Source organism: Sinohyriopsis cumingii, chromosome 3 (genome assembly GCF_028554795.1).
Source record: "Sinohyriopsis cumingii isolate HCF-2022 chromosome 3, ASM2855479v2, whole genome shotgun sequence".
Lineage (NCBI taxonomy): Eukaryota > Metazoa > Mollusca > Bivalvia > Unionida > Unionidae > Sinohyriopsis > Sinohyriopsis cumingii.
In genome coordinates this window covers 106,232,979-106,259,927 of record NC_142963.1, presented here as the reverse complement: position 1 = coordinate 106,259,927, position 26,949 = coordinate 106,232,979, and the positions used below count along the sequence as shown (strand labels likewise).

Sequence of the window (26,949 nt, the reverse complement as noted above, 5' to 3'; positions counted from 1 at the left end):
CCTCACATAAATAAATTCTATGCACAGAAGACTGTTTTATTGTTAAATTCCAAGCAATGATAATAACATTTTTTATGTAATGACATGAAGTATAAAAGTACATAATGGATCAGCAGTTGTTTGCGCTTCAGTTTGGGAAAAAAAAGAATCGCTACGTTTACATGATTTCTAACTATAAGAATTTATATTGAATGTCAAGAAAAAATACAATATATTGCTATAGCCCAAAGCAACAACCAATTGTTAATAAAGATAAGTACAAATACATGTAAAAATATTTATTTTATTGTTTTCATCTCCACTGATATGTATGGCTCTGATGGTCTATTATTTACCTCACAATGAAGCTATTTTTACTTGGAACGTATTGACTGGGTCCATTTTGATTTGATAACCAGCACTGGTGATGAATCGAGTAACATTTGTCTTGTTTCATTTCCATCCAATGTAGATACTAAATGCAGCATAATTTGTTGTCTGTTTCTACAAGATAGTACTCTTGCCAATGTTTTCTTGTGGTTTGGGGTATTTTTTTCATTTAATTTACATCATGTTTGGGGTGGATTTGGGCACATTTTGGGTTGTTTGGGGCAGGTTTTTGGTGGAATTAGGTGGTTTTGGGTGAATTGTGCAGCCGTTCTCAAAGACACATTGAAGCAGCTGGCCTTGGTGATGGTGTGTGGACAAAGCAAGGCATGTTTTGATAAAGTTGCCATTGTATTATTATTATTATTTATAAATAGCTTTGTTGATATTGTTATATTTTGTGAATGTGTATCTTTTACCCACCTAAATTGTTTGGAAATTGACTAAAGCATTTAGTGTTCTTTTCCCTGTTTTGGTAACCATTTGCATGAGGGACGATCCGGCATTATTTTTCTTGACATTTCCTGGAGTTTTCCTGTGAAAGTCAAATGGTCATTTATGTTCTACAAAGCTCCACTCTTGTCCATATTTATATGCCACACCATAGTTAATTTACACATTTTGACCAATTTCTGGTGTTTGCTGGGTTATCAGAAAAGAAGTTGTGGCAGATATTTATATAATATGACCTCTTTTATTGTTAAATGTATATTGACAAGATGTATCATTGCATTCATAGAAGAAAAACACAGGTATAACATATTTTGAGCTATGACCCCGGGGTTATGGTTAGGGCAGGGGTATATAATGAAATTACATGTGTCATGGCAGGATGCAAAAATCTTGAATGATACATGTACTGTCTTAAAATATTGAGTAGGCAGTATGTGAAAAGCATGAAGATTCCAAATGGAAAACCATGAGAGTTGTTTGTAAAAGGCATAAAAATCTAAAGTGTAACGACATGATAATTGTATGTGAAAAGCAAGAAGATTCCAAATGGAAAGCTGTGATAGTTGTTTGTAAAAGGCATAAAAATCTAAAGTGTAAAGACATGATAATTGTATGTGAAAAGCATGATGATTCCAAATGGAAAGCTGTGATAGTTGTATGTGAAAAGCAGAAGATTCCAAGTAGAAAGCTGTGATAGATGTACATGTATCTTGTTGTTATTGTTGTAGGGTTTAACGCCATTTTTCAGCACATGATAGGCTGTACGTGGCTGCCAGTATTAATGGTGGAGAAAGAACCAGGGAAAACCCCAGAAAGAAACACCAACCCACAAGATGCTACTGGCAAACTTTCTCACATACCCACACTGGCCAAATCTGAGACTTTAACCCATGCAGACAGAGGTGAGATAGTAGTGATCGGTAACGGAGAGCGCTTTAGACTATCTGGCCACTCGGGGGTCCCCGATAGATGTATCTGAAAAAACATGAAGATTCCAAATGGGAAACCATGAGAGTTGTTTGTAAAAGGCATGAAGATCTAAAGTAGAAAGACGTGATAGTTGTATGTGAAAAGCATGAAGATTCTAAATGGGAAATCATGGTAGTTGTATGTGACAAAGCAAGAAGATTCCAAATGAAAAACCATGATACTTGTATGTAAAAATGTGAAGATTCCAAATGGAAAGCCATGATAGCCAGTTTGAAATGTCTTATTTCTCAGCTGTTATGAAAACACTAATACTGCTTATGTTCTAGCTTGTATTGGTAAATGGTGACAAGGAGGTACCATTTTTGTGACACTGGCATTAGCACAATGTCAAATTCAGCATTTGGATTCTGTTATTATATTTTTTATGAAAGTTTATATATGCCAGATATATCATGTATGTGTGTGGTACATCAGTACATGATGCCAAGGCAGTACAGAACATTCCAAAAAACCATTGTTGGTTCATGATAGCTAGTGTTGGGAATCAGTTCAAATGTGTAGACAGGTTATTATATCATCAGAAATAATCAACCCTTCATTGTAACCACTTTTAAATAGATCCAGTATTTTTAATTGATAATATCATTTTCACATAATTGGAATCATTGTTTTGAGTTCTTGAAAGTTTAATTAATTACTTTTTACATTTGTCTGCCATATTGTTGGCACTTGGATTGTGCCTGACTGTGTAAGGCTGTTTTAACTAGAAACTTGAACATATATTTTGCTTGTCCAGAAAGTGATAACAATAAAATGAATGTTTAAACATAAAATTGTCCAAAGAAAAAACTTTTATTATTAAGACTCCATGCTAGAGATTATAATTTAATTCTCCTTTAGCTTTTGCAAGCAGTTATATGTTAATTTGAATAATTGACACACAATTTATGATAGCTCGTTGTTTCTCAACCTAATTCTTTAAATAAGTGCTCCATCACAAGACAGTAGAACTATTGACTATCAAACAATGAGGGTATTGTTATTGATGGAGAATATTTTGACAATTATTTCAGATTTCACTGATGGTGGCATAGGTAACATAGAGATGTTGTTCAGATGTAATTACCTCGCATTGGTTGGAGGAGGAAAAAGTCCAAAATATTCACCGAACAAAGGTAAGAACAACTTCCTCCTTTACGTTTTATTTGAGAATTTGTTTTCTCCGTATTGGTTGATAATGTGTAATTGAGAAAGAGTTTTGCTTTTTGTATTATTTTAAAACTTTATCTATGGAATTGATTCTTAGGTCATAAAAGGAAGAAGGAATTTGGCTGTAAAAAGTGGCAGAAATGTTTTGGGATATTTTTTAGTCCAGCATTCTAATCTCTGAGCCACTGCAGCTGCTGACTCCATTAGTTACCTTTTACCTTTTACAACATGCAGGAGAATGTATCAGATGTATTCTACATTCCCAAGTCAGCATTTTTTCCAAGACAGCAGGATTTAAAAAGAAATGTTTTAGCAGCTTTTGATCTTAAAACACTGGTAATTTGTATTTTAAAAAAAGATTATACAATTTAAGAATTATTTTGAAATTTATGAAATCATCTTGAAAAACAGACTTGAGCAGATAGATTTTTTTTCCAAATTATAGGAATAATTTATGTCATGTAACCTTGGAAAATAAGTGACATGCAAACATGTACAAATCAGTGAAACTTTTTTCTTGCTTTATGATGAAAAGCACTCTTACATAAAGTTCATAAAAGAATTGAAAGAATTCAATTTTGTTATGTAAATCTGTAATGTCTTTAATTTTTGGTGCATGACTGTGAGCTTATAAATAGGTGTTTGCAAGTTTTAATTTCAGTCTTAATAATGAACCTGTTTACAGGTTTAGGGTAATCGGATGATTAAGCCAAGTGTGTTAGCTTGTGGCAAGGAGATGTATTGTGAAATATGCCCTGTGGGAGCCTGGAGATATTGTGACATATATCTAGTGGGAAAATATTGCAAAAATGAGCTGCAGGGTGATTATAAGGATGCTGGAGTAGACAATTCATTCCTATTTCCAGTGTTCTTGTTTTAAAATCAGTCTGCATTTGTATTTAATGTTGTGTTTAGATATAATTTTGAGAGGACTCCTTTGTTTGGATTAATCATTTACTTTGGACTAAAATATTATATTGTGAATTCGTTCAGAGACATTCTTTAAAATGCCATTGTGATGCATCAAGGCTGTCGACACTTCAGCGTATCCCATCCCATGATATTGGTACATCAGGACATCCATGACCTGGAAGTCATTTGGAACACTTCATTTGGACTAGTGATAAAAAAATTAAAACTATTTTTGATTTAATTCACCTTACTGTAAATTCATCCTATATTTTTATTGTATAACTTTGAGAATTAAATTATTTGTTATGTTTTACAAAGCATTTTGGTTTTGCTTCTTTCTATACTTAGTTTAAAACCATCTTGTTGTGACATATTTGACAGATTCAACAATTGATGCAAAATTAACATTTGTGCCCTTAACTTTAAGTTGTTACATGGAAGTAAATGCTATTGCAGTCTATTTGTTAGGTACATGCTAGTACAGTCTATTTGACTTTATGCAATTGATGTCTGATCTTGTTTGGTAAATGCTAATACAACTTTGTTTTATAAATGCTAGTTCAGCATACTTGACCTTTTTTTACCTCAATCATACTTTGTTTAGTACTATACATTGCAACCTCTAACCTAGTTAAATAAGTGCAAGTACATTCTACTTGACTTTATCCAGCCTCCTTCTAACCTGGTTAAGTAAGTGTGAGTACAGTGTACATGACTTCATCCAACCTCCTTCTAACCTGGTTAAGTATGTGTGAGTACAGTGTACATGACTTCATCCAACCTCCTTCTAACCAAGTTAAGTAAGTGTGAGTACAGTCTATATGACTTCATCCTACCTTCTTCTAACCTGGTTAAGTAAGTGTGAGTACAGTGTACATGACTTCATCCAACCTCCTTCTAACCTGGTTAAGTAAGTGTGAGTACAGCCTATGACTTTATCCAATCTCCCTCTAACTTGTTAAATGCAAGTACTCTCTGCTCAGCTTTGTCTAACCTAAGCACAACAGGCTATTGCTTTTATAGGCATTGCATATTCATTAAATCTTCTGCTGTGGTTACTGCCTTATTACACAAATGATACAGGGCCAATTGAATTGTTTTTCTAGGTCTTGTAATCACAAAAATGTAGAGCTGATTGCATGGTCATGAGGTATAATGGCTGTCCTGTCACTGATTGAATCTTATTTAAAAATCTCATTAATGAAATTTAGCAAACATGAAGAAAAAAAGTAAGTTAAAAAAGTCTTTAGGTGATATTGATTTATATGATATGTTTAATCTAACAGTTTTAAATGTAATGAATGATGATGCATAAATGAGTTCTAGACCCACGTGTGTACACTTAGTTTAATGAGACACTGCAGTGATCAGGGATGAAATTGCATATCAGTATATATTTGCAGTGATGGTGTGGGATGACCTGAAGAAGAAACATGTAATAGAGCTGGAATTTTCAAGTGATGTCAGAAGCGTGAGGCTCAGAAGAGACAGGTGGGATAAACTTTATGTATTTTATGTTGATTTGACAACAACACTTTTGCAACTTACATTAAGTACTTTTATTGGCACATCATTGTCATTAAATGAATGTATAAAATTCCTATAGACAGTTGACCAGTCCAATTGCCAGAAACGTTTATTACGTTATCTCATTTTGACTGCAGGTGTTTGGTCAGTTGGACAACAGCAATTAGTACACTGTGTAATGTGTAGTTTTGAGTATATAACATGTACAAGTTTAACTCTTCCCTAAGTCGACATTTTTCATCCAGTTTTCGTGAAATTCTCTTTAAGGTCCTTAAATGCCCCATGTGATTGGCCAGGACAAGGAATATTTTTCAAAAGCAAATAAATAACCCACTTTTTCTTTAAAGATTACTACTAACAGCCAGTAGTTGGAGCATGCTTCACATTTCAGGGAAGTCAGTTATTATCATGATATTGTTTTTGAGCTGGAGGAAACAGTAGAAAATCAGCAACATTGGGCATCCAGCCACTTGCCCTGGGGGTGCAGCCACCTATCCTGGGCTGCATTCAATATGGCTAGCATTTGGCAAACAATTATACTACATGGGTTGCCAGTGAATGGCCTGGGATGACAAAAGCTAATCATGATTGAAGTAGCCCACACTGAACAATACATGCAGATTTAGTTTTACTAACAGGTGAGCTTGCCAAATGAGATTGTAAACAGAGGCTTGCAGATTCTAGATACAGAGATAAATATTACTGTGAATGTTGTATGTCTGACATGTATTTAAACTTGTATCATTGATGATGAGTTAAAGATCTGTACATTTTATAAGGGCAAGTTATATTTATTTAAATCTTTGAAGAACACATTTGAAATGTTGGAAAATTTAATGCTGTGCCAAATCAATTTGAGCAATTGTCAGTGATGATTAAAATTTTGAAAATTTCCAAGAGAGGATTGGGTATTCAGTAATACTAAAATGGCTACTGTGCTAACACTGCTTAACATTTTCCTTACCAAACGAATCCATGGTTCATGCTTGAAACCAGAATTGAACTCAAGACTGTGCAAAGTAAGTGCGTTACCATAGTCATATCTTAGCCCCACCATGTATACTAGTTTGATAGTTGTGAGCATTCTCAAGCAAAGATAGTCATCAGTGATAATTGCCAAGAACCTAGGCCAGATGTGATCAGAAGCTTTATTCAGGCATTTTATTGGTGGAGAAAATTATGGCTTTACTATCACCATTTATTTATTTTGTTTGATGGAGTCAGTCTCTTGTTTGATGGAGTCAGTCTCCAGATTCATTACTTCTTAAACCTCAATGAGCGGACATTTTGTAAACTGTTCCCTACACTGGAGCAAGGTAATAGAGAACTGCCAAATTGAAAGCACTGAAGATGTCTATACAACTTTGAATTAAGTCAGGATGTTGAAAAACAACCCAGAAGCTTATATATGATATATTCACTTTTAAGTCGAGACCCAACTGCAGGCTGCACAGACCAAGATCTGCTGACACATTATGTGCCAGTAGATGGGTTTGTGCAGTTTGATAGGAATAATCGGTAGTCAAACAATATAGACCCTGGATTGCATATGCTTTATGCTATGGCAGATCAGGATCTTTGTTGTTTGAAGTTTGAGCAGACCTATAACCAAGTATAGATAGTAAGCCAGTTTTATTTTTCATGAAAAGCAGAAATGTGTAAAGAACTTAATCCTAGATTTAACAAGTTTATACATCTTACACAGCCATATGGCAAATAATAATCATGCATGAATGTACTCCACGTCAGCAAATGCAAAAAGGGCAAACAATTGTCATAAATGTATGTCCTGGAATGAATTTGTTGACTTAAATTTTAAGTCAAGGTTTATTGTTGTTGTTGGGGTTTAACACCATTTTTTCAGCACAAGATAGGCCATACATGGCGGCCAGTATTAATGGTGGAGGAAGAACCTGGGAAAAGCCCGGAAAGAACCACTGACCCACGAGAAGCTACTGGCAAAGTTAAGGTTTATCGCAGATGTATAATACGTTGTAGTGGTTTTGGTTGGAGCAGTGGACCAAACTTATTTAAGTAAAATTTAAATATTGGTGTGAGAAACCTTTTGTGATCTGTAATGTTTATCGGGAAAGAAATAAGATTCCATCCTTCCATTAATCCATTTATTTTTTTTTTGTTAACATATATCACATCCACTCCCATCCTCACTTTATCACTGAGGTTAACTAGGACTCACTTTTGAAAAAAATATAAATGCTGCAATAAATAATGTTATAAAATTGTACAGTTTAAAAAAATGTTAGTTTTTTTAAAAATAAAGCTTATGATCCTATTTAAATTTAGAATCAAATTTAACATTTTTGTAGAAATTACTTTATAGCTATAATAGTGATATTAATGTGTCCTATTTCTTCATTATTTCAGAATTGTAGTGGTTCTAGATGCAATGATCAAAGTATATACCTTCACACAAAACCCACAACAGCTACATGTGTTTGAAACTTGTCATAATCCCAAAGGTAAAATATTGTTTGATCTACAGTGGTCCCCATCAAGAACAGACCCCCTGACCAGCGGCCACCCACTCTTTACTGCCAGAATCCATTGGCACCAATGAGTTTTTGTTTAAAAGAACCCCTCATGAAAGGCCATCCTGCTAACATGACCAGCGGCCACAATATTAGTGCACAAATGTAAAATTTACCCCTCACAAGCGGCCACATTTTATTATTAATTTGTCCAGAACCAGTATTTCATTATGGTGAAGTAATCCAATTTGTCTCAATGTATGTTTGCGGACGTCAGGTTTTCGTTACTGAAAGAAGTGTTGGCTAAATTACATGTACCACTAAGGTTATTGTTATATCATGAACATTGATATTTGCAGGAAATAGGGTCAGCAGTGTTTTGATAGAGCTTTACGCTTCGCAGATTATGTTTTTTTTTTATTGATGATTATGACTGACATAACTGTAAAGATTTTAACATGGTCAGATAGGCTAAAAATAGGTTGTGTGGTTTGACACACACACACACACAAACAATTAACATTGAACAAAACAGGGTACCAGACAAAGACCAAAAAATCATGTGACAGTTCATTTATCACTGTATAATAAGGCATTTCGTTTACAAATGTTTCATCTGCAAAATTAAGTTGCAGTATTGTACAATTAGCCACATATGAATAAATCATTACAAAACTTTAACCTGTCACGTAAACAAAGAAATAATACTTTAGAAGAAAAACAAAAGTTATTTGACTTGATGACAATGGAGAGTTCACATGCTGAAAAATGTATGTTTTGAAGACTCGGATAAATAAGAACATAAAAAATAAGAGAACATTCTGTAGCAGTTGGAAAATGGAGTAAATGGAAATAGTTATTTTAAATATGAAACATCGTATGTACCAAGATTCAAATAATGTTTTTGAATGGTTTTGTAATGCACATGCCAACAATACCTCTCTCACATTTCACGCATAAGAATAGAAACTATTATGTTACCGTGAAGTAAATCTGTTTTGAAGACAAGATGATTTTAATAATTAATGCCTCTTTTAAATGAAGATAATAACTGCTTTAAGTTATATGTAGCTTTCCTACTATATACACATTTACATACACATCTCACAAATATAGTCCCCCTCTGGAAAGGCCACCTGTCTTATAAGGCCACTTTACCGTAGCAGAAGGGGTGGCCGTATATGAGGGGTACCATTATAATGTTAAGATGTTTTAACCATTTGTACTTGGGTGTTAAAAGTATCTGTCTAGAATAATCTCCAGTTAATTATTAGTGAAGTTTGGATTGTTTTTTGTTAAATGCAGTTGCACATACATTTTCTTACAGAAACAAGTTCTATGTTTTTGTTTTGTCACAGGTGACTTTAACTGCAGCAGCTAAATCTTGATTATATAGTACTGTTATCTTTTGTATTATCCTAAAATTACTAGAGAAAAATACAGTAGGAGAGAAAGAGTAATCTGCTTATCATTTGAGATGTCTAACCATCAGCTAAAACAAACTTTCTGGCAGTCTTCATAAAACATGATTTCTGGCCACGAGTTTCACTAATTTCGGCTTACGTTTTGATTGTGAAATATATTTTAATGGGGCATTTTGTCATTAGTAGAGATAATAAATTGGATGATGACAGTTGAATCATAAAATTAAACAACATTAAAGAAATCTTTTATATTAAACGGTCTGTTATCTTTTTATCTTCTCAGATACGACTAAGTCTTCAGATGAGTTAACAATACAAATTTTGTAAAAGGTTGAAGAATGAAGAATGATTGCATTTTAATTTTAATATCTACTGAATGTTGAGTGGATATTTTATTATGTGGAATATAAAACTGAGGTCAATTTATAAAAAATTATTGGAGAACTTTTTTATTGAATGTGCGATTGGGATTTTTTTCAGAGTGGAATAATTTAAAACACCTTAGTTTTTCCATTTAATGTATAAATAATTCACCAATTTTACTGATGCTGTTGGCAGGTCTGTGTGTGATGTGTCCCAACAGTAATAATTCCCTCCTCACATTTCCTGGCCGGAAGACGGGTCACGTACAGGTTGTGGACTTGGCCAACACAGAAAAACCTCCTCTAGATATAGCTGCCCATGAGGCACCACTCAGCTGCATAGCACTCAATCTACAGGGGACACGGTTAGCCACATCTTCTGAAAAGGTATCAGTTTAGTAATTTCGTTGTTATATCATGCCTGATATATTGAAGTTTTCTTGAACCTAATCAAACTTAGTGCATCAGCGCTAAGCCATGTTGTGTGGCAAATTTGAGGTGTGTAGTCATCATCATAATTACATGGGTTACACTTTCTTGTTTGTTAAAACAAGTAACATTTGCTCAGTGACAAGTATGCACCAATAGTTTAAATTCCCAAGTTAGTATTTGTCCTTCACCTTTTCAGAGAAAAAGAGGAGATAATGCTATCCTTATTTCAATATATCTTGCTAGCTGTCACACTTTCCCTTTCATTTGGTGGCGCTATACAGTTTCGCATTTTGCATAGGGTTAGGAATTTAAAGAAAAAGAATGTCCCCGGCTTTCCTCACTGGTTATACTGGCTATTTAAAAAAGACCTTGTATATCTTAGGTATAATGCAAAGAACCTTTAATTCCCTTTATTTTGGTGTATGATTGATGGGTGTACTATGGGTTATAGAGTATACAGCTTGGCCTTACTTCAAATGTGCACCTTTCAAAAAAGTGCTAGCTCTACTTGGTCATTTTCACTTCCTGAACTTCAGAGGTCAGTTGTATAAAAAAGAGCCGATAACTTTTTTTACATTTTATATATTTGGTAATTCATTCATTGCACTTTCAGAAGCTGGTATTGTCTAGTCTGGCAAAATTCATTTTCCCTATTTTAATAGCTGCTATGTATAGTGTACTTTAGACTAATTCAGACTGATTTTTTAACACAAGGGAGCAGTCATTTTAGTTAGCAGTGTGCTTAAATCGTGTAAAATTTCCAAAAGTACAATATCCAAAAGAAATATCATCCACATTACATTAATGTAGCATAGAGATATGCAAACATTCTCTCCACTGTGCATGTTTTAAATGCGAACTACTTCACCTTACATACGTCACTCTCTCAAAAGTACATATTATCTGGTGAGCGCCACCATAAAGAAGATGTAGGTATTATTTTTGTATGATTTAATTATGTTTATATGGTTGAAACATTTAAGTCGCAAGCATCAAAACAATCCTTATGAATTATTCTCCTGCATTTTTCCCCACAGAACAGTATTTATGAGTGTCAGAGTCTCTAACAAGTCCATCCTCCCCCCCCCCCCATGATAAAAGTGAGCTATTTTAAGAATGCACATTACATTTTGTAAACATAGCAACCAATGTTATGCTGAATGACAGGAACATGAAACTAGCCAGAATTATTTCTGAGATATCAACAATGAATTTTACAATTAGAAAAGGGAGGTAACTCATCAGCTTCATAAAGGTCAAAGGTCAAAGTGTAAAATATTTGCCTATTGTTTAATATGGAAGAAGCGAATTCACTTTCTCTTCATTTATTTTTTTATTTCATTGCAAATAAATGAAAAGAAACATTTTCAACATATATTTCTGTCACTTATTGCAACAGTTTTAAATTTAAGTTGACTCTATTCCTATATTCTAAGTCTTCTAATTTCCCCATAATTAAGGTCACTACTCACACAAACATACCTCATGGCAAATTATGTAAGCAAGAGAAAAATGATCATAATTAGCTTATTTTCATGCTTAAATGCAATATGAATGTACCATTTTATTCAGAACATCATACATAATTATATGAAAATAAAAAAAAATAATTGCAAACATTTTTTTATTTTCTTTAAGGTGGCGCTATACAGTTTCGCATTTTGCATAGGGTTAGGAATTTAAAGAAAAAGAATGTCCCCGGCTTTCCTCACTGGTTATACTGGCTATTTAAAAAAGACCTTGTATATCTTAGGTATAATGCAAAGAACCTTTAATTCCCTTTATTTTGGTGTATGATTGATGGGTGTACTATGGGTTATAGAGTATACAGCTTGGCCTTACTTCAAATGTGCACCTTTCAAAAAAGTGCTAGCTCTACTTGGTCATTTTCACTTCCTGAACTTCAGAGGTCAGTTGTATAAAAAAGAGCCGATAACTTTTTTTACATTTTATATATTTGGTAATTCATTCATTGCACTTTCAGAAGCTGGTATTGTCTAGTCTGGCAAAATTCATTTTCCCTATTTTAATAGCTGCTATGTATAGTGTACTTTAGACTAATTCAGACTGATTTTTTAACACAAGGGAGCAGTCATTTTAGTTAGCAGTGTGCTTAAATCGTGTAAAATTTCCAAAAGTACAATATCCAAAAGAAATATCATCCACATTACATTAATGTAGCATAGAGATATGCAAACATTCTCTCCACTGTGCATGTTTTAAATGCGAACTACTTCACCTTACATACGTCACTCTCTCAAAAGTACATATTATCTGGTGAGCGCCACCTTTTGTAGCTTTAAAGCCATTTGAGATTAAGGAATGAAAGCAAGTATCTTATTTAGAGGTGTGGCAAGTTCCTTCTATCTTCAAGGTCACGGTCATTGCTCCCTTGTCCTTTCTACTCCATAACTTTAATTCATTGGATATTAGGGAATAAAACTTGGTGTACATATCATCAGTAGAAGGTGTGTCTTGTCTTCATAATCATGGCCACTGATCATGATTTTGTTTTCATCACACTTTACCTTCCAGTTTTAAAGCTGTTTGAGGTTTAAGGATGAAATGTTGAATTTGATACACGACATCATTAGAATTTGTGACACACCTGTGTTCAGGGTCAAGATTGTGATGCAGTATTTGAAGTTTCCCATCTTACTTAGACTCAATAATTTTTAGCCTTTTGTGATTGAAGGATGACGACTTCACCATACTTAGCATGAGACAAAAATTCACTGAGTCTGCTTGCTTATTTTTTTAAGTTATTTAACAGAGGCTGATGGTGGGAAGTATTGGATTTATAATTTTAATTGCCTTATACATTACCTCAGTTAACAATTTTTCTGAAATATCGCAGAATAGATATAAGTAGTGTTAATTTCTTTACCAATGAAATATAAATTTTAAAAAAATATCTGGAACAGTTTATGCAGATTGCAGTCACTTTGGTTTAATGTTGTTAACCTTCTGTGATGAAAATTCTTAAACAAAGCAGGCTGATCAATCAAATCCAGCCTGACCTGCTGAACCACCATTTCTAGCCATATTTAAAAATATCTCAGCTGTGTCCTTGTTGGTTGATCAGGAAGAAAATTACTATTAGTTCAAGACTGGTCTCATAGTCTATTGCAAATAAATCACTATTTTAAGCTGAAAACTGCAACAGGGCAGAGGAGATTTAAAGATTATGTTAAGGGCTTGGCAACAGTGCCCACTTTAAGTTGTTACCTCTACTTTTCAAAATTAGAGAAAAGTAGGGAACTTTACATGAAAATATGATTGGTTGGAATTACATTTATTTAAATAGAAACCATTGTTGAGGAATTTTTCTCCATAGAAACTTTGTTGGATAATTAGACATGATTTATATTTTAAAAATTCATATAGTGTAGAATTCAGGCAAAACCTACATTTATCTGTTAGAAATTAGAGACAGAGAATCGGCCTATTATAAAACTTTAATACCATGTATTATTAGTTGATTGGTCCATAGATTGTACAGATTGTCAACACTACAAAAACATCTTACTGAGCAATTTACTTGCATGCCTTATGTATTATGGCTGTTCCATATTTTATTCTTTGTTCTCTGCTATACAGATATTTTGCATCAAGTTATTTTATAGCTGTTTAGTTTCACTAAGTTATATCCCTGTCTGATTTATCACTTACAAGATTATGTACCTGTATGCCTTTTAAATTACATTAAAATGCTTGTAATATATTTACAAATTTGTAGTTTGTACATGTGTAATTGTTGTGTCTGTTTATAGTTTTAGAGTTGTGTGTCCCAGTTTTGGTGTTCATCTTAGCTTTATACAACTCAAAGAAAATGTTGACCTCTTCCTAAAAATCAAATTCAAATGCCCTTTGATGATTTTAGACCATGTCGGTAGATCATAAATAAGACATTATTTAAACATGATTGCAGCTAACTGCAAGTAGTCAGTCAGTTTTGAGAAGCAATTAAATGTGATTAGTAGGAAATAAGGAATGACCGGGGATATACTATACTCTATTGTTCAATGGGTCAGCAAAAAGATTTGGTGTCATTTGCATGTGTTATTTATTTATGTTTATTGCAAACTGAGAGTGCGAGACACACTTGGGACTGTGTAGAGTTTTAGGGATTATTTACTTAAAACATTTTTGTGGTTGGGATGTGACAGAGTAACACAGTATGACGCTACAAAGATGCCAGTCGTCGACTGTAATGGTCCAGAGTTGCTTATATCTATGAATAATGAAAAATTTACTTTATAAAACAAGACTGTATCAAGCACAAAGAATATGGCTAATGTAGCTCTGAAAGACAAAGATTTATAACCAGCTGCCTCTGAAGCAGCTACCAGGTTACTTGTTGCCTCTATTTCTACTGTAGAGTGTGTGGGGGGGGGGTTCAGTCACCAGAATCGGAACAAAACAAACGAAATTCTGTGGGAATATCTACTCTGAAAATTTTAATGAGAATTTCTATTGATGGGCCCAGTGTTGAGAATTTTGATTTCAAGAAGGCATTTAAGAAATGGTCTGGGAAAAAATGAGGCAGATATTGATGAAATGTCAGTTCCATTGTTCATAAAGACTAAGCAATATTTTGTATTATCAGTTATAAAGAAACATTCTTATTCATTCTTGCTTTTCATATGCTATACACTGAACTTCACGTGTATATAATGGTATTGTTATTTTTATTCATTATTATTCTTGTGCTACGAAATGTTTATATAGATTAAAAATAGGGCCAATATAATATAACGCATATATTTAAGTCCATGCATCATGGCAGTAAAATGGCTCCTTTGGCTGAAGTGGCTCCAAACTTTTAAATTTGGCAAAATTTCATGGCGCAAAGAAAAATATTTCCATGGGAGGCCCTGCAAAGCCACCATCAAGTATGGTCTACATTACTAAAGACAGAAAAAAAAACTTTGAATCAGTTTTCGACAACCGCTCAAGAGATATTGACCATATTTAAATGCATTTGGAATGAAGCCTGTTCAGTTTTATGCAGATGTTACTAATGCACCTTCAGTTGGGGCCCCAAGTGGCCAAGTGGTCTAAAGCGCTCTCTGTTATGGATCACTGCCATCTCACCTCTATCTGCGTCGGTTCGAATCTCGAATTCAGCCAGTGTGGGTATGTGAGAAAGCTTGCCAGTAGCTTCTTGTGAGTCGGAGGTTCTTTCCGGGGCATTCCCGGGTTCTTCCTCCACCGTTAATACTGGCCACCATGTATAGCCTATTGTGTGCTGAAAAATGACTTTAAACCCTACAGCAACAACAACACCTTCAGCCTATATTACTTAAATTTAGAAAAACCTTTGAATGACTTGTTCTCAAACATTACACAACAGAGTATGACAAGATTTTAAAGAAAGCATCCTTGTGTGAATGCCTTTCAATTTTAAAATAATGATGCTGATCAGCTATTACATATGCCACATTTAAAATATTTTTTAGAAAAATTCTCCCCCAGAATCACTTATCAGAAGTTAACAAATTTGACAAAAAGCATTCCGGCATGAAGTCCATTACAGTTTGTAAAAATGGAAGCAATCTGACATCTAAAATGGCCTGTGTTAATAAAAAATTAAAGAACTAAAATTGATTTTTTGTTTATCCAAAACAACTAAATCAGATTTGATCCAAATTTGACAAAAAAAGCTAGCTGACATATATTCCTTTCATTTTTTTATGTAAATGATGCTGATCTGTTTTAAACCAGGATGAAGATATGATGATGGAGAAACCTTAAAACGGCTGTTTTCAAAACCAATCAACAGATAATAAAAAATGTTTGATATCCTGCTAAGACGTATTTCTTGGCTAACTGTTCTTATCAGTTTGACTTCTAGGAAGATGTCTCAGGCCCATTTATGATTCTTTTGAGATGTCACTAGTTCTGTGAGGAAGGAATTTTTGTAATTGCAGGGCACCTTAATTAGAGTGTTTGATTCCAGTACTGGTCAGCAGTTACACGAGTTAAGAAGGGGAGCTAATCACGCCAACATATACTGGTATGTATTTTCCTGTAAAACTTTATAACTCTTTTAGTACTTGTGCTTTTCCATGTTTCTCCTATTGTTTAACTGTACACCAATTAGTTTGCGATAAAAAAGTGCAATACATGTATTATGTTGTGAATTTGTCAATGGCTTTATTTGACAAAATATTGGTGGTATAAACCAAGATAAAGCCAGTAATTTTTTGAAACAAGTTGCCAGGAGAAAATCATGCAGACATAATCTAACATCTGAGTCAGTCATGAAGGTACTTTAAAAGGTTTAGCAGAAAAGTTATTGATGCAAAATTTGTCCACGGTGCATAGTATATATCCTAAAGTTTCTGTGGAGCGTTTTACTTGCCAATATTATGTAAACTTGTCTTTTCTTTGGCTAATTTTTTTAGTTACCAAATTTTTTTATATTTCATTATAGTATAAGCTTTAATCAGGATTCCACCATGCTTTGTGTATCAAGTGATCATGGAACAGTCCATGTTTTCTCCACAGAGGACCCTAAAAAGAACAAACAGTCCAGGTAAATAGCATTAAGAATATTCCTTCATATTCAGCTTATGTAGCACTTGTTTATAACAGAAATCTTCCAAGAAAGGCAGAATAATTTATTGAAATCTCTCAGTCTCTTTATCTTTCTTTCTGAACTTTAATTCAAGAAAATGTTGCTTTGAGTAAACAAGTGCATGGCAGTTGATTGCACTGCAACTTGTAGGACAACTTAGCGCTAAACATTGACCTTGTTTTCGGCACTTGATGTTAGTGCTGAGGTCGTTAGAAGATGCACTACCAAGAATTTCCTCAGGTTATCCATTATGTTTTTGGCATTGTGATGGTATAAATACAACATAATTTTGTATTTATTTCCATTTATCAGCGAAATAAACTGGCAGGTCGAGCTTTATTACCCAAGCTAGCAGAATCTTCTATTTGCATATTACAAGCAGTTTTCATATTCTCACAAGGCAATAAACTCCACCCAACCTTCTCTTAAAACAGTAGAATGTCTTGGATTTATTGGTTAGCATAATCTTGGAGTTATTTTAAACATCATCAGGTTTGAACAGTCTGTAGTATGGAAAGATGTGGATTGATTGACCTGGAATCTTATTAAAAAAAAATTTTATGTCTTGGACTTTAGCACTCACATCAGTTATCCAAAACGAGAGGTCAAAAGAACAGTGTTTAGTTCTTAGGCATCTTACCTCAATTTTAACAGGGAAGTTCCTGTGAAGCATAGTTTGAATACAGAAAAGAAACTTTCACACTTTAACTTGGGAGTAGTCACCAACAGATGCAGTTTAGAATTTTATGTAATTTTCATATAAACTCGTACAGTAATCAGAGTACCTTGTCATATACATAAATATTAACTTCCTTCCCTGGGTACTGTGTATGTTTAGATGGAACAGCATTCAACAAGATAGGCATCAGAACAGTCTCCAGAACTTAATTACAAATTTAATTGTTCCAACATTAGCATAATGCAATTGTTGGGAACTTGATAGGGTCATGACACTGTACAGCAGTACTTAAGGGATAGTTAAATGTAAGATTACTATATGAACACAATATTATATTAGTGTCGATCTTTTGATACTTAATCTTTTGTCCATCAGTTTTATGTCATATTCCAACTGGACTGTAACATTATGCCTGAATTTCATTTTCACAGCCTGGCAGGTGCAGGATTCCTACCAAAGTATTTCAGTTCCAAGTGGAGTTTCTCCAAATTCCAAGTCCCAGGTGGTGCTCACTGTATCTGTGCCTTTGGGTCAGACAGCAACTCAGTTATTGGTATGCTTACACTGCACCCTTGCTTATGTAGTGGCTGCATTTAGATTTTAATACGAATGGTGATGGTGTGGATATTAGTGCTGGTGCTGAGGAATGATAATGATGTTGATTATTATTTTGGTGATGGCATCATATATAACTGATGGTGATGATGCATTCTTTTAGGGTTCATCCCTTACAGTGGCCTTACATAAATCTTTATGTTGATGATGATGATGCAAACATGCATTGATATTAATAGGGGGCAGTAGATGTGTTTACCATGCTAGCAGCCAAGATATTATGTCATGTACACAGTAAGGCTACATGCCTTTTGTGCTTTGGTCAACAGCCAGTGCTCCCCAACCGATGGGACTTGTTAGAAAATTTAACTTTCCTAGTGTTTGGAAACAAGGATCATTTTCCCCTCCTCTCAGTACATCTCTCTCTCTCTTTCTCTCTCTCTCACACACACACACACACACAGAGTAGATTTGACTTATAAAAGTGTTGCATTTTCATCTTTACGGTCAAAAAATTTACCTTATATTTGAGTGGGGTTGAAGTGGAACTGATTATTGTTTGCAAATGACTGGGGCATTACCCTTGGAGTTATAATGGAGTCAGACACTATCAACCCTCCGATTAATAATATCAACAAGAATAAACACATAAATTAACAGTCTGGAGAATTAAACAGGATACTTTATTATCTGCAGTGCTGTTTTTTTCATAAGTTTCTCAAAAACGAGATTGGCCACACAGTTTTTGTGGAAGATAAATTGAAGGCATAATGTTCCATGAAATATTGTTTTTCTTTTCAGTTGCTTTGTCATATGATTATTTGCCAGTATATAATGTAGCATTCTCTTATGTCTTATATTGTTTTTTATACTAATTCTTCTAGATGATCCAAGAAAAAGTGCTAATAAATAACAATAACTGCAGTTTCCTCTTTTGTTTTCTTTTCAGTGATATGTGCTGATGGCAGCTATTATAAGTTTGTGTTCAACCAGAAAGGAGAATGCACCCGTGATGTTTATGCCCAATTTCTGGAAATGACAGATGACCGAACATAGTATTAACACCTGACTATTTCACAGTATCATTTGCAGTTAAATCAAACTTCTTTATATGCCCAATATTGTTAATTTAATATAGAAGACTAAAGCAACCTGGCATTTTTAACTTTAACTGGCATATTCAGTTGAACCTTTCCACGTGAGAAATACCCTATTGATTGCAATAAATTTACACTTTTTTATAATATATGCATGCTACTCTTTTTCATCAAAACTTTAATAATGCAGCATACACTTGTAAACTTATGCATTTTGATAATAGCAAAGGGGGAGGGGAAGCATGTACTTAAATTCACACATGGAACATAATTATTTTCTTAGACCCTAAAACAAATTAACCTTGGAAAAAAATATTGTCTCACAACCTACCACAAATCATACCTGGAAAATTGTTATCACTTGACTTTCTGGGCTAAATCTGTGTCAAATATAGATTTAGCATGTGTTGTACTGAACACAACCATATTGGAAGATAGATTGAACGTTTTGAGTACAGTGTTTCTAACAAAGATAAAGGGAGCTAAATCATTGTGTGAATGCACAAGCACATGATAGTGATGCTATACTTTAATGTTGTCTACTTATTATGATGAGGTATTCTTGGTACATGGATGCATTACATTACATTAAATGCAGTAGATAAGTTTATGTACATATTGATGCAGTAAATTACTTCAAATACAGTAGGCAAGGTGATGTACATACATCATGTAATCTTCTTGTGTGGATGCAGTGCATAAATCAGCTACATTAAGTGGTGTGCATATATGATGTATTCTTGGTGTTGATGCAATACAAGTATTACATTAGGTACAGTAGGTAAGATGATGTGCATATGTTGTATATTCTTGGGTATGGATCAGCCAACAGGTCAATAACAATGATGCAAAAGACCCTTTCATCTCTCCTCCTAATATTTAAGTGACAGGGCACTGATATATAGCCCAATTAAAGGTCAACTGCCAGATCACTTTGGTAGAGCCCTACGGTCATTTTGTTTTCTTGCCTAGAATGTGAGGTCATTAAGGCCATTTTTACAAATATTTCTTGTAGTTAGTATCATCATTTAGTCTATGAGTATTTGCATTAAGTAATGAATGATGGTTCTTAAGACTTTTTCATTAGGCAATGTAAACAAAAGCTTATCTTTGCAATTTATCATCAGATTTATTTTGTCTTCAGTCCTGTTTTAGCTTAATTTAATTAAATGTAATATAATCTTTACTGCCTGACTAGTTTTTGTACATTAAATTTTATATGTTGTTATCAGTATAATTGAAAATTATATTGAACACAGTATAAATCAGCAAAAGGTTGTCAGTAATTTTTGTTTTTGGTTATATGATACCATAGTTCTTTTTTTATCTCTCTCTTGATGGACACAACATTTGTTATTGGTTTTATTGTTGGACACAAGTTTTGTAAAATATTATTATCAGAAGCAGTTATTATTATTGGAGATTATCATGCATCTGAAATGTACTATTTATTGACAGTTTAAGACATACAGATTACATGGAAAAGCTTTAGTTTTCATGGAAATACTTTAGTTTTCTTGAACACTTGTATCCAACACTAATAAACAACACATTGATTACAGGACACAAACATTTGACAAAGCAAATTATAGGAAATGAATTGTATAGTTTTAAAAGAAATTATACTATCATGAATGCAAAATAATTTTCATTCATATGACATATATATATATATATATATATATATATATATATATATATATATATATATAATGAACTAAATTGAGTATGTTAAATGCCATGAAGAACCTACGGACCTGAAAATTACGTTCTTGTCTTATATGGTGTCATTTGTGATTTAAGGAGATGATATTTTATGCCCAATTAAAAAATTATGTGATTGATTCAGAAAATGCCATTTCATGATGTCAGATAATAAAGAAAATGCTGATACAGTTATTGATTATTCCATAGATCTGGATTAGTATCTGATATGGAACATTAGTGTTGGATATGTTAGATTGCAAAGGATGAAACTTTACATTTTTATGTCCCTTCATGAGTAGAGTTGGTATGTAGTACTGCCCATGTCTGTTCATCCATCCTTCTTGTCAAGTTTTGTGTTTAGGTCACTGTGGAATGTCATTTGGTTTTTAATTTGAAGATTTGCTTGGTCTTTAGGAATCCTAAACTCTCTGTTCATGCCAGACATAGGATGGTGTACTTTTAAAGAACTTGTCTTAAGCAGCAACCAGTACCTCCTAGGATGAATGTTTGCTTTGTTGAAGTTCCTCCAAACAGTTTATTAAAAAAGCAGTAGCTTAAATCTAGTACCGCTGGAAATTTAGTTTAGGTTGAGGTTGGTGTACTGGAGTGAGTTTGTCCTTCCATCTAATTTTTGTTAGCAATTTATCTGTATAAACTGTTTGCTGTATTTATAAAACTTGTTATTCATATAAATCAAGAGTAGGCAGTGTGTCAAGAACATAAGTGGGCTTTGTCAGAATAGTGAGTTATCTCCCCACTTGACAAATTATGTTTACTCTTTTCACACTTTTGTCAGATGTTAATATTTCCTGCACTGTTTTCGTTGGACCAGCCTTAGCAGAAGCTTGATGTCACAATCACTTTGGCATATTTGTGTCTTCTGTTGATGCCTTAGTTTAAGCTCAGTGTTAAAATTTAGACAGAGCTAAATGTTAGTTTTTACTTTCTTGCCAAGTATGTGCATGTATCATTTTCTTTGTTGGCATGGTTATTATAGCTTGGCAGGTGACTTTGTCAGACAGGTACTTTTTAGTAATCTGCCCAGCTGAAAAATTTTGTTTACATATGTTGGCTTTTTGCTGCACAAGTACTTTTCTAGTTATTGCTGTGTTTTAAAAATTGTGTATAGTTAAGATCTCCTGATCAGTTTGAGATACCTTCATAAAACTTTGCTTACCTTTATATTATGACTAGATTGTGTGTCACATAAACATTTGGGAACACACTAATGTAAATTTCTTTTGTCAGTGTATTCTGACACATCTAGTTTAAAAGATATGAAGATGTTAGCATTAGGGCCCTCCATCATAAAGATCTACTTTAATAATATTTCACATAAATGTTAAATCTTAAGAGACTTGGAAATTATAAACTAAATATACAAATGTAGTTTGATTGGTCAGAATAGTTTTGAGTGGCACGAGTGTAGGTCAGGATGAATAGTTACTGTTAATTATAGAGTCTTGTAAAATTTAGTGATACAGTTGAATTTTTGAAAATCGTATTATTTTAGTAGCATTTATATTTGAGTATTTTAGAACCATGATCATTGTTTTACTGGAAATATGTCAATGTACAGTTCTATAACCAACCGTTAATGTCTTCAAATTCTCAAATACAAGACTCATATCATCTCATTTCCATGCAAAAACATAAGGTATTTGCATTGTATTCAAAAGGAAAGGAAATTATGGGCCACATCACTGGCATCAAATCAGGTTTATCTCACATTACCTTTCAAGGACTGACTTTTTTGCTTGTGTATAACACAAATCCAAAGGTAAAAAGGGTAGTCATATATTGCATACTAGATGTGGATAATTTTTTCATGCATGACAAGCTAGCAATATTTTAAATAAAAATTGGATTTTAAGTCTTGCGTGTTATATTATAGAGATGTTTTAATATTTAAGGTTGTAAACTTGGACATAAATTATTTTTATGATCTCACCATGAGACTGCTAAATTACTAAAACTTTTCCCCGCACTAAAAATTCCCACAGTACAAAATCTGTCATGGCAGAATTGACTGTTGGATTAGGGCAATGAAGTTTATTCAGACATTGATTTTGATCAGTTGCCACAAAATGTAATGGCTGATCCAAGGGTGTAAGTAATTCACATTCATCTTGATATGTTGTTACATAATGTAATGACATATCTTGGGTCTAAGTAATTCACATTCATCCTGATCTTATGTTACATAATGTAATGACATATCTCAGGTCAAAGCAATTCACATTCATCCTGATCTGTTGTTACATAATGTAATGACATATCTCACATCTAAGCCATTCACATTCATCCTGATCTGTTGTTACATAATGTAATGACATATCTCACATCTAAGCCATTCACATTCATCCTGATCTGTTGTTACATAATGTAATGGCATATCTCAGGTCAAAGCCATTTCACATTCATCCTGATCTGTTGTTACAAATGTAATGACATATCTCACATCTAAGCCATTCACATTCATCCTGATCTGTTGTTACATAATGTAATGACATATCTCAGGTCAAAGCCATTTCACATTCATCCTGATCTGTTGTTACAAATGTAATGACATATCTCACATCTAAGCCATTCACATTCATCCTGATCTGTTGTTACATAATGTAATGACATATCTCAGGTCTAAGTATTTCACATTCATCCTGATCTGTTGTTACATAATGTAATGACATACCTCAGGTCAAAGCAATTCACATTCATCCTGATCTGTTGTTACATAATGTAATGACATATCTCACATCTAAGCCATTCACATTCATCCTGATCTGTTGTTACAAAATGTAATGGCTGATCCAAGGGTGTAAGTAATTGACATTCATCCTGATATGTTGTTACATAATGTAATGACATATCTCAGGTCTAAGCCATTCACATTCATCCTGATCTGTTGTTACATAATGTAATGACATATCTCAGGTCAAAGCAATTCACATTCATCCTGATCTGTTGTTACATAATGTAATGACATATCTCACATCTAAGCCATTCATGTTCATCCTGATCTGTTGTCATATAATGGCTGATCATTAAGTCTAAGCCATTCACATTGTTCCTGATTAGTTGCCACATGATGTAATGGTTGATCCAAGGATCAGTGCATTTACATTGATCCTGATTTGTTGCCACATAAAGTAATGCCTGATCCCAGGGTCCATTCACATTTGAAAACATATTATTCTTTGGTAAATGGATAGGTTTGTGCATTGTTTTAGCATCTTTTTTTTATGAACCAGATACTGCATTTTTTCAGAACAATATTTTCATTTGAATAAATGGATTCAGAACAAAGCAGTAAATTATGTATTAATACTGGAAAATATCTTACTGTTTAAGTGGCTGGGCCTGTTGCTCATATGTGTACAATGTTTTGACATTATTTATGCTTGAGATTGTTTAGTTCATTTTTCTTGTATACATTGGATGTAAATGTATTCTTCCCTTGTTTCATCAGCATTAGTTGCATGTAATTAGAATTCTTATGTTTATAAATGTGATGCAATTTTATGTTGTTTAATTATAAATGTTAAAATGTGGATATTGTGTTAATGAAAGAAGATCCCATGCAAATTCTTATAGCAAGAATTATTTGTTTTCAATGGCATTCCCTCTGGAAAGCATTTGTAAACCACTTGATGGCATTTTATCTTGTTCCTATCCTGCCTCCAGGAGCCTTCATGATATTTTTCATGAACAGGATTTCTACATACTGTTTTGTGTGGTATTTTGAAATAACAACAGATGCCTTATTGGCTGTATTTGACACTATAGTATATCTCTGCAACAGAATGTCTTTTCTTGAAGAAGACACATGCATTTGAAAGTTTGAGGAAGCACAGCACTTTTAATTACAGTAACAATGTCAATGGTCTGTGGAGGATACTCAAAGAAATAAAACTGTTGGCTTTTGTATACAGGTGTTCTCGAGATAGTGGCAAAGAATGTAGGTAAACTTTCAATTCATTTGATACATTTATTACTGTTATTTGTAAACATATGCCTTTTATATAGAGATATCCATAAAAACTTTTGCATTTATTAGGACATGATTTTTACCTGGCTGATTGTTCACATGTAACAAAAGTTGCTAGTTTTGCCTACTATGGGTCATTGTACAGAGCAGTGTTTGTCATTATTTATAATCTTCATTCGGTAGATCTTCGACATTTCTTTATAAACATTTAACTTTCGTGTTGGACATTTTTGGCAACTTTTGGCTAAAAGTACCAACATTTATTTATTTATAGAATTTGATTTTAAAAAATTATGTTCCGTTAATGAAATTGCAATTTTGTCACACGACAAACAGGTAAGGAGGAAATCAATGGCAGGTGCAAGCACCTTGAGGTGCTGTGTTTATCAATATTTGCTTCCATTTCCAGTGACCAGTTTTCAATGTTCCATCAACCTGAAATGTTTTTCAGGTTGATCATATACTTTTTGTTATAGTGACGTTACTAACTGCATCACAAGCACTTAAGTACTATATTAAAGCTGGTCAGTGCAGCCTCCTTTTCATGTTCAGGTGGCACTGAAGTTGCAGATCAGAATTAATAGTATTGATTGTTGTGTGATCAAGGTGTGTACATTTATTTTGACATAAATTGCACAGTAAATACTCAGTGATATTGTCACAAAATGATTCATAAGGAGGGAAATGATTCTAATAAGGGAATCCATTATTCTGGACCAGTCCACAAGCAATGGATGGTCTATTGTTATTGTGTGATATGACATGCTAACTGTTGAACCCTTCTTATTCCTGTCACAAAATTGCCAGCAGCTGACCACCATGTTGTTGCATTATTTGCTTTGTTTTAGGAGTCATTTGTTCATGATTTAGATTGATACACTTTGAAATGGTAACAACAGCAATCCATAAATAAAAATATACAAAAATTCTCCTAATTATTGTTTAATAAAAGTAATTTGGCTTTTAAAAATAAAATAAAAGATATGTTGATTGTAGCTCAGTGACTATTATGTTAACTTTACACGTTGATGCCAAAACGAAGTCACGATTTCCTGTTTTTGTATTTATTGTTTTTCAGTATTATATATTAAATATTACTGTATGTCTTTAGCTAGTACTCGAATTTGCAAAAACATTTATTTGGAAGTATTAGTAGATTCTGCTGTCATTAATAGCAGTACATAGTATTCCACAGAAACCTTTGTTTTAAGTTAATGTCTTTTCTAGTTAATTGGTTTAATTGTAAAATATGCTACATAGACCTATTTTTAAAGCACAGAAGAAAATAGCAAGATTAGCTAGAATGTGCAGTTCTGCTAACATGTATAGAATTTGGTACATCTGTACATCGGTTACTTTCTTATCATGTGCACTGTCAAGGTAGGCTACTACCTTCCCACCTAAGGTTTCACAAAGTTGGCATTTTTCACAATTTTCTATGCACCATGTCAAGTATGTTCTTTACTACACAAGCCAACTTTCCTTTTGTTAAAGGAGTAATAAAATGTTTCACAAAAACTGATGCTCATTAAAATGAAAGAATTAACAGTATGTTATAGTTAGATTTCATAGTCAAGATGATAACACAGGGACTTATTGAATAACTTTTCCATGAATAGAAATCTGTGATCTCTCTTGGTCAGTATTTTCATAGGTACAAGTAGCTTGTAAAGTGTTCCATAAGGGCAAGGGCAGTTATAATAATATCCCAGATTGGATATTGTAATTGAATGAATGAATGAAAGGATAGTAAAAGCAAATAGTGATCATTAATGGCTTTTAAAAGGCACATTTGTTTTATTATTGTCTTGTATATATGTATATACATATGAAATCATGATAAAAGAATTGTCATGGTAATGTATAATGCTGTAAATAAAGGTATATTGATCTAAGTATATATTTGTTTCCTGATAATTCTTCCAAGTTTAAACAAGATTTTTAAACCTGCCATGTGTATATTACACAATTTGCAATGGTTGCAAGCTTTGTTGCATCTTTAAAAACGAGATATAAACATTTATAAATCGAGTATTTTTCATTTTATAGAGGTGGTGATATTTAGTCATCCTTGTGCATCCTTCTGTTGATCTGGAACTCATTGGCACAGCTTATTCTGCAGTTTTTGATGGATTGCTGTGAAAGTGGTAAATGTTATGGTCGTCACTTTGATCCTTCCATCTGTGTTAGATTTATTGACCTTTTTGTCCTGCCACACTTTCATTAGCACAACTAG

At 33.4% G+C, this 26,949-nt stretch overlaps 1 protein-coding gene across 1 annotated transcript in view; it reads left to right on the top strand.

Moving 5' to 3' along the window:
• The window catches only part of LOC149803477 (WD repeat domain phosphoinositide-interacting protein 3-like), a 55,943-nt gene extending 29,332 nt beyond the window's left edge, over positions 1 to 26,611 (top strand). The window contains exons 3-10 of the mRNA XM_089953197.1: positions 2,823 to 2,924; positions 5,274 to 5,361; positions 7,783 to 7,877; positions 9,869 to 10,059; positions 16,038 to 16,123; positions 16,544 to 16,645; positions 17,798 to 17,919; positions 18,871 to 26,611. Coding sequence (XP_089809323.1) covers positions 2,823 to 2,924; positions 5,274 to 5,361; positions 7,783 to 7,877; positions 9,869 to 10,059; positions 16,038 to 16,123; positions 16,544 to 16,645; positions 17,798 to 17,919; positions 18,871 to 18,977 — 893 coding nt within the window. The 3' untranslated portion in view covers positions 18,978 to 26,611. The remainder of the gene's footprint in view (positions 1 to 2,822; positions 2,925 to 5,273; positions 5,362 to 7,782; positions 7,878 to 9,868; positions 10,060 to 16,037; positions 16,124 to 16,543; positions 16,646 to 17,797; positions 17,920 to 18,870) is intronic.
• Positions 26,612 to 26,949: the final 338 nt, after the last annotated feature.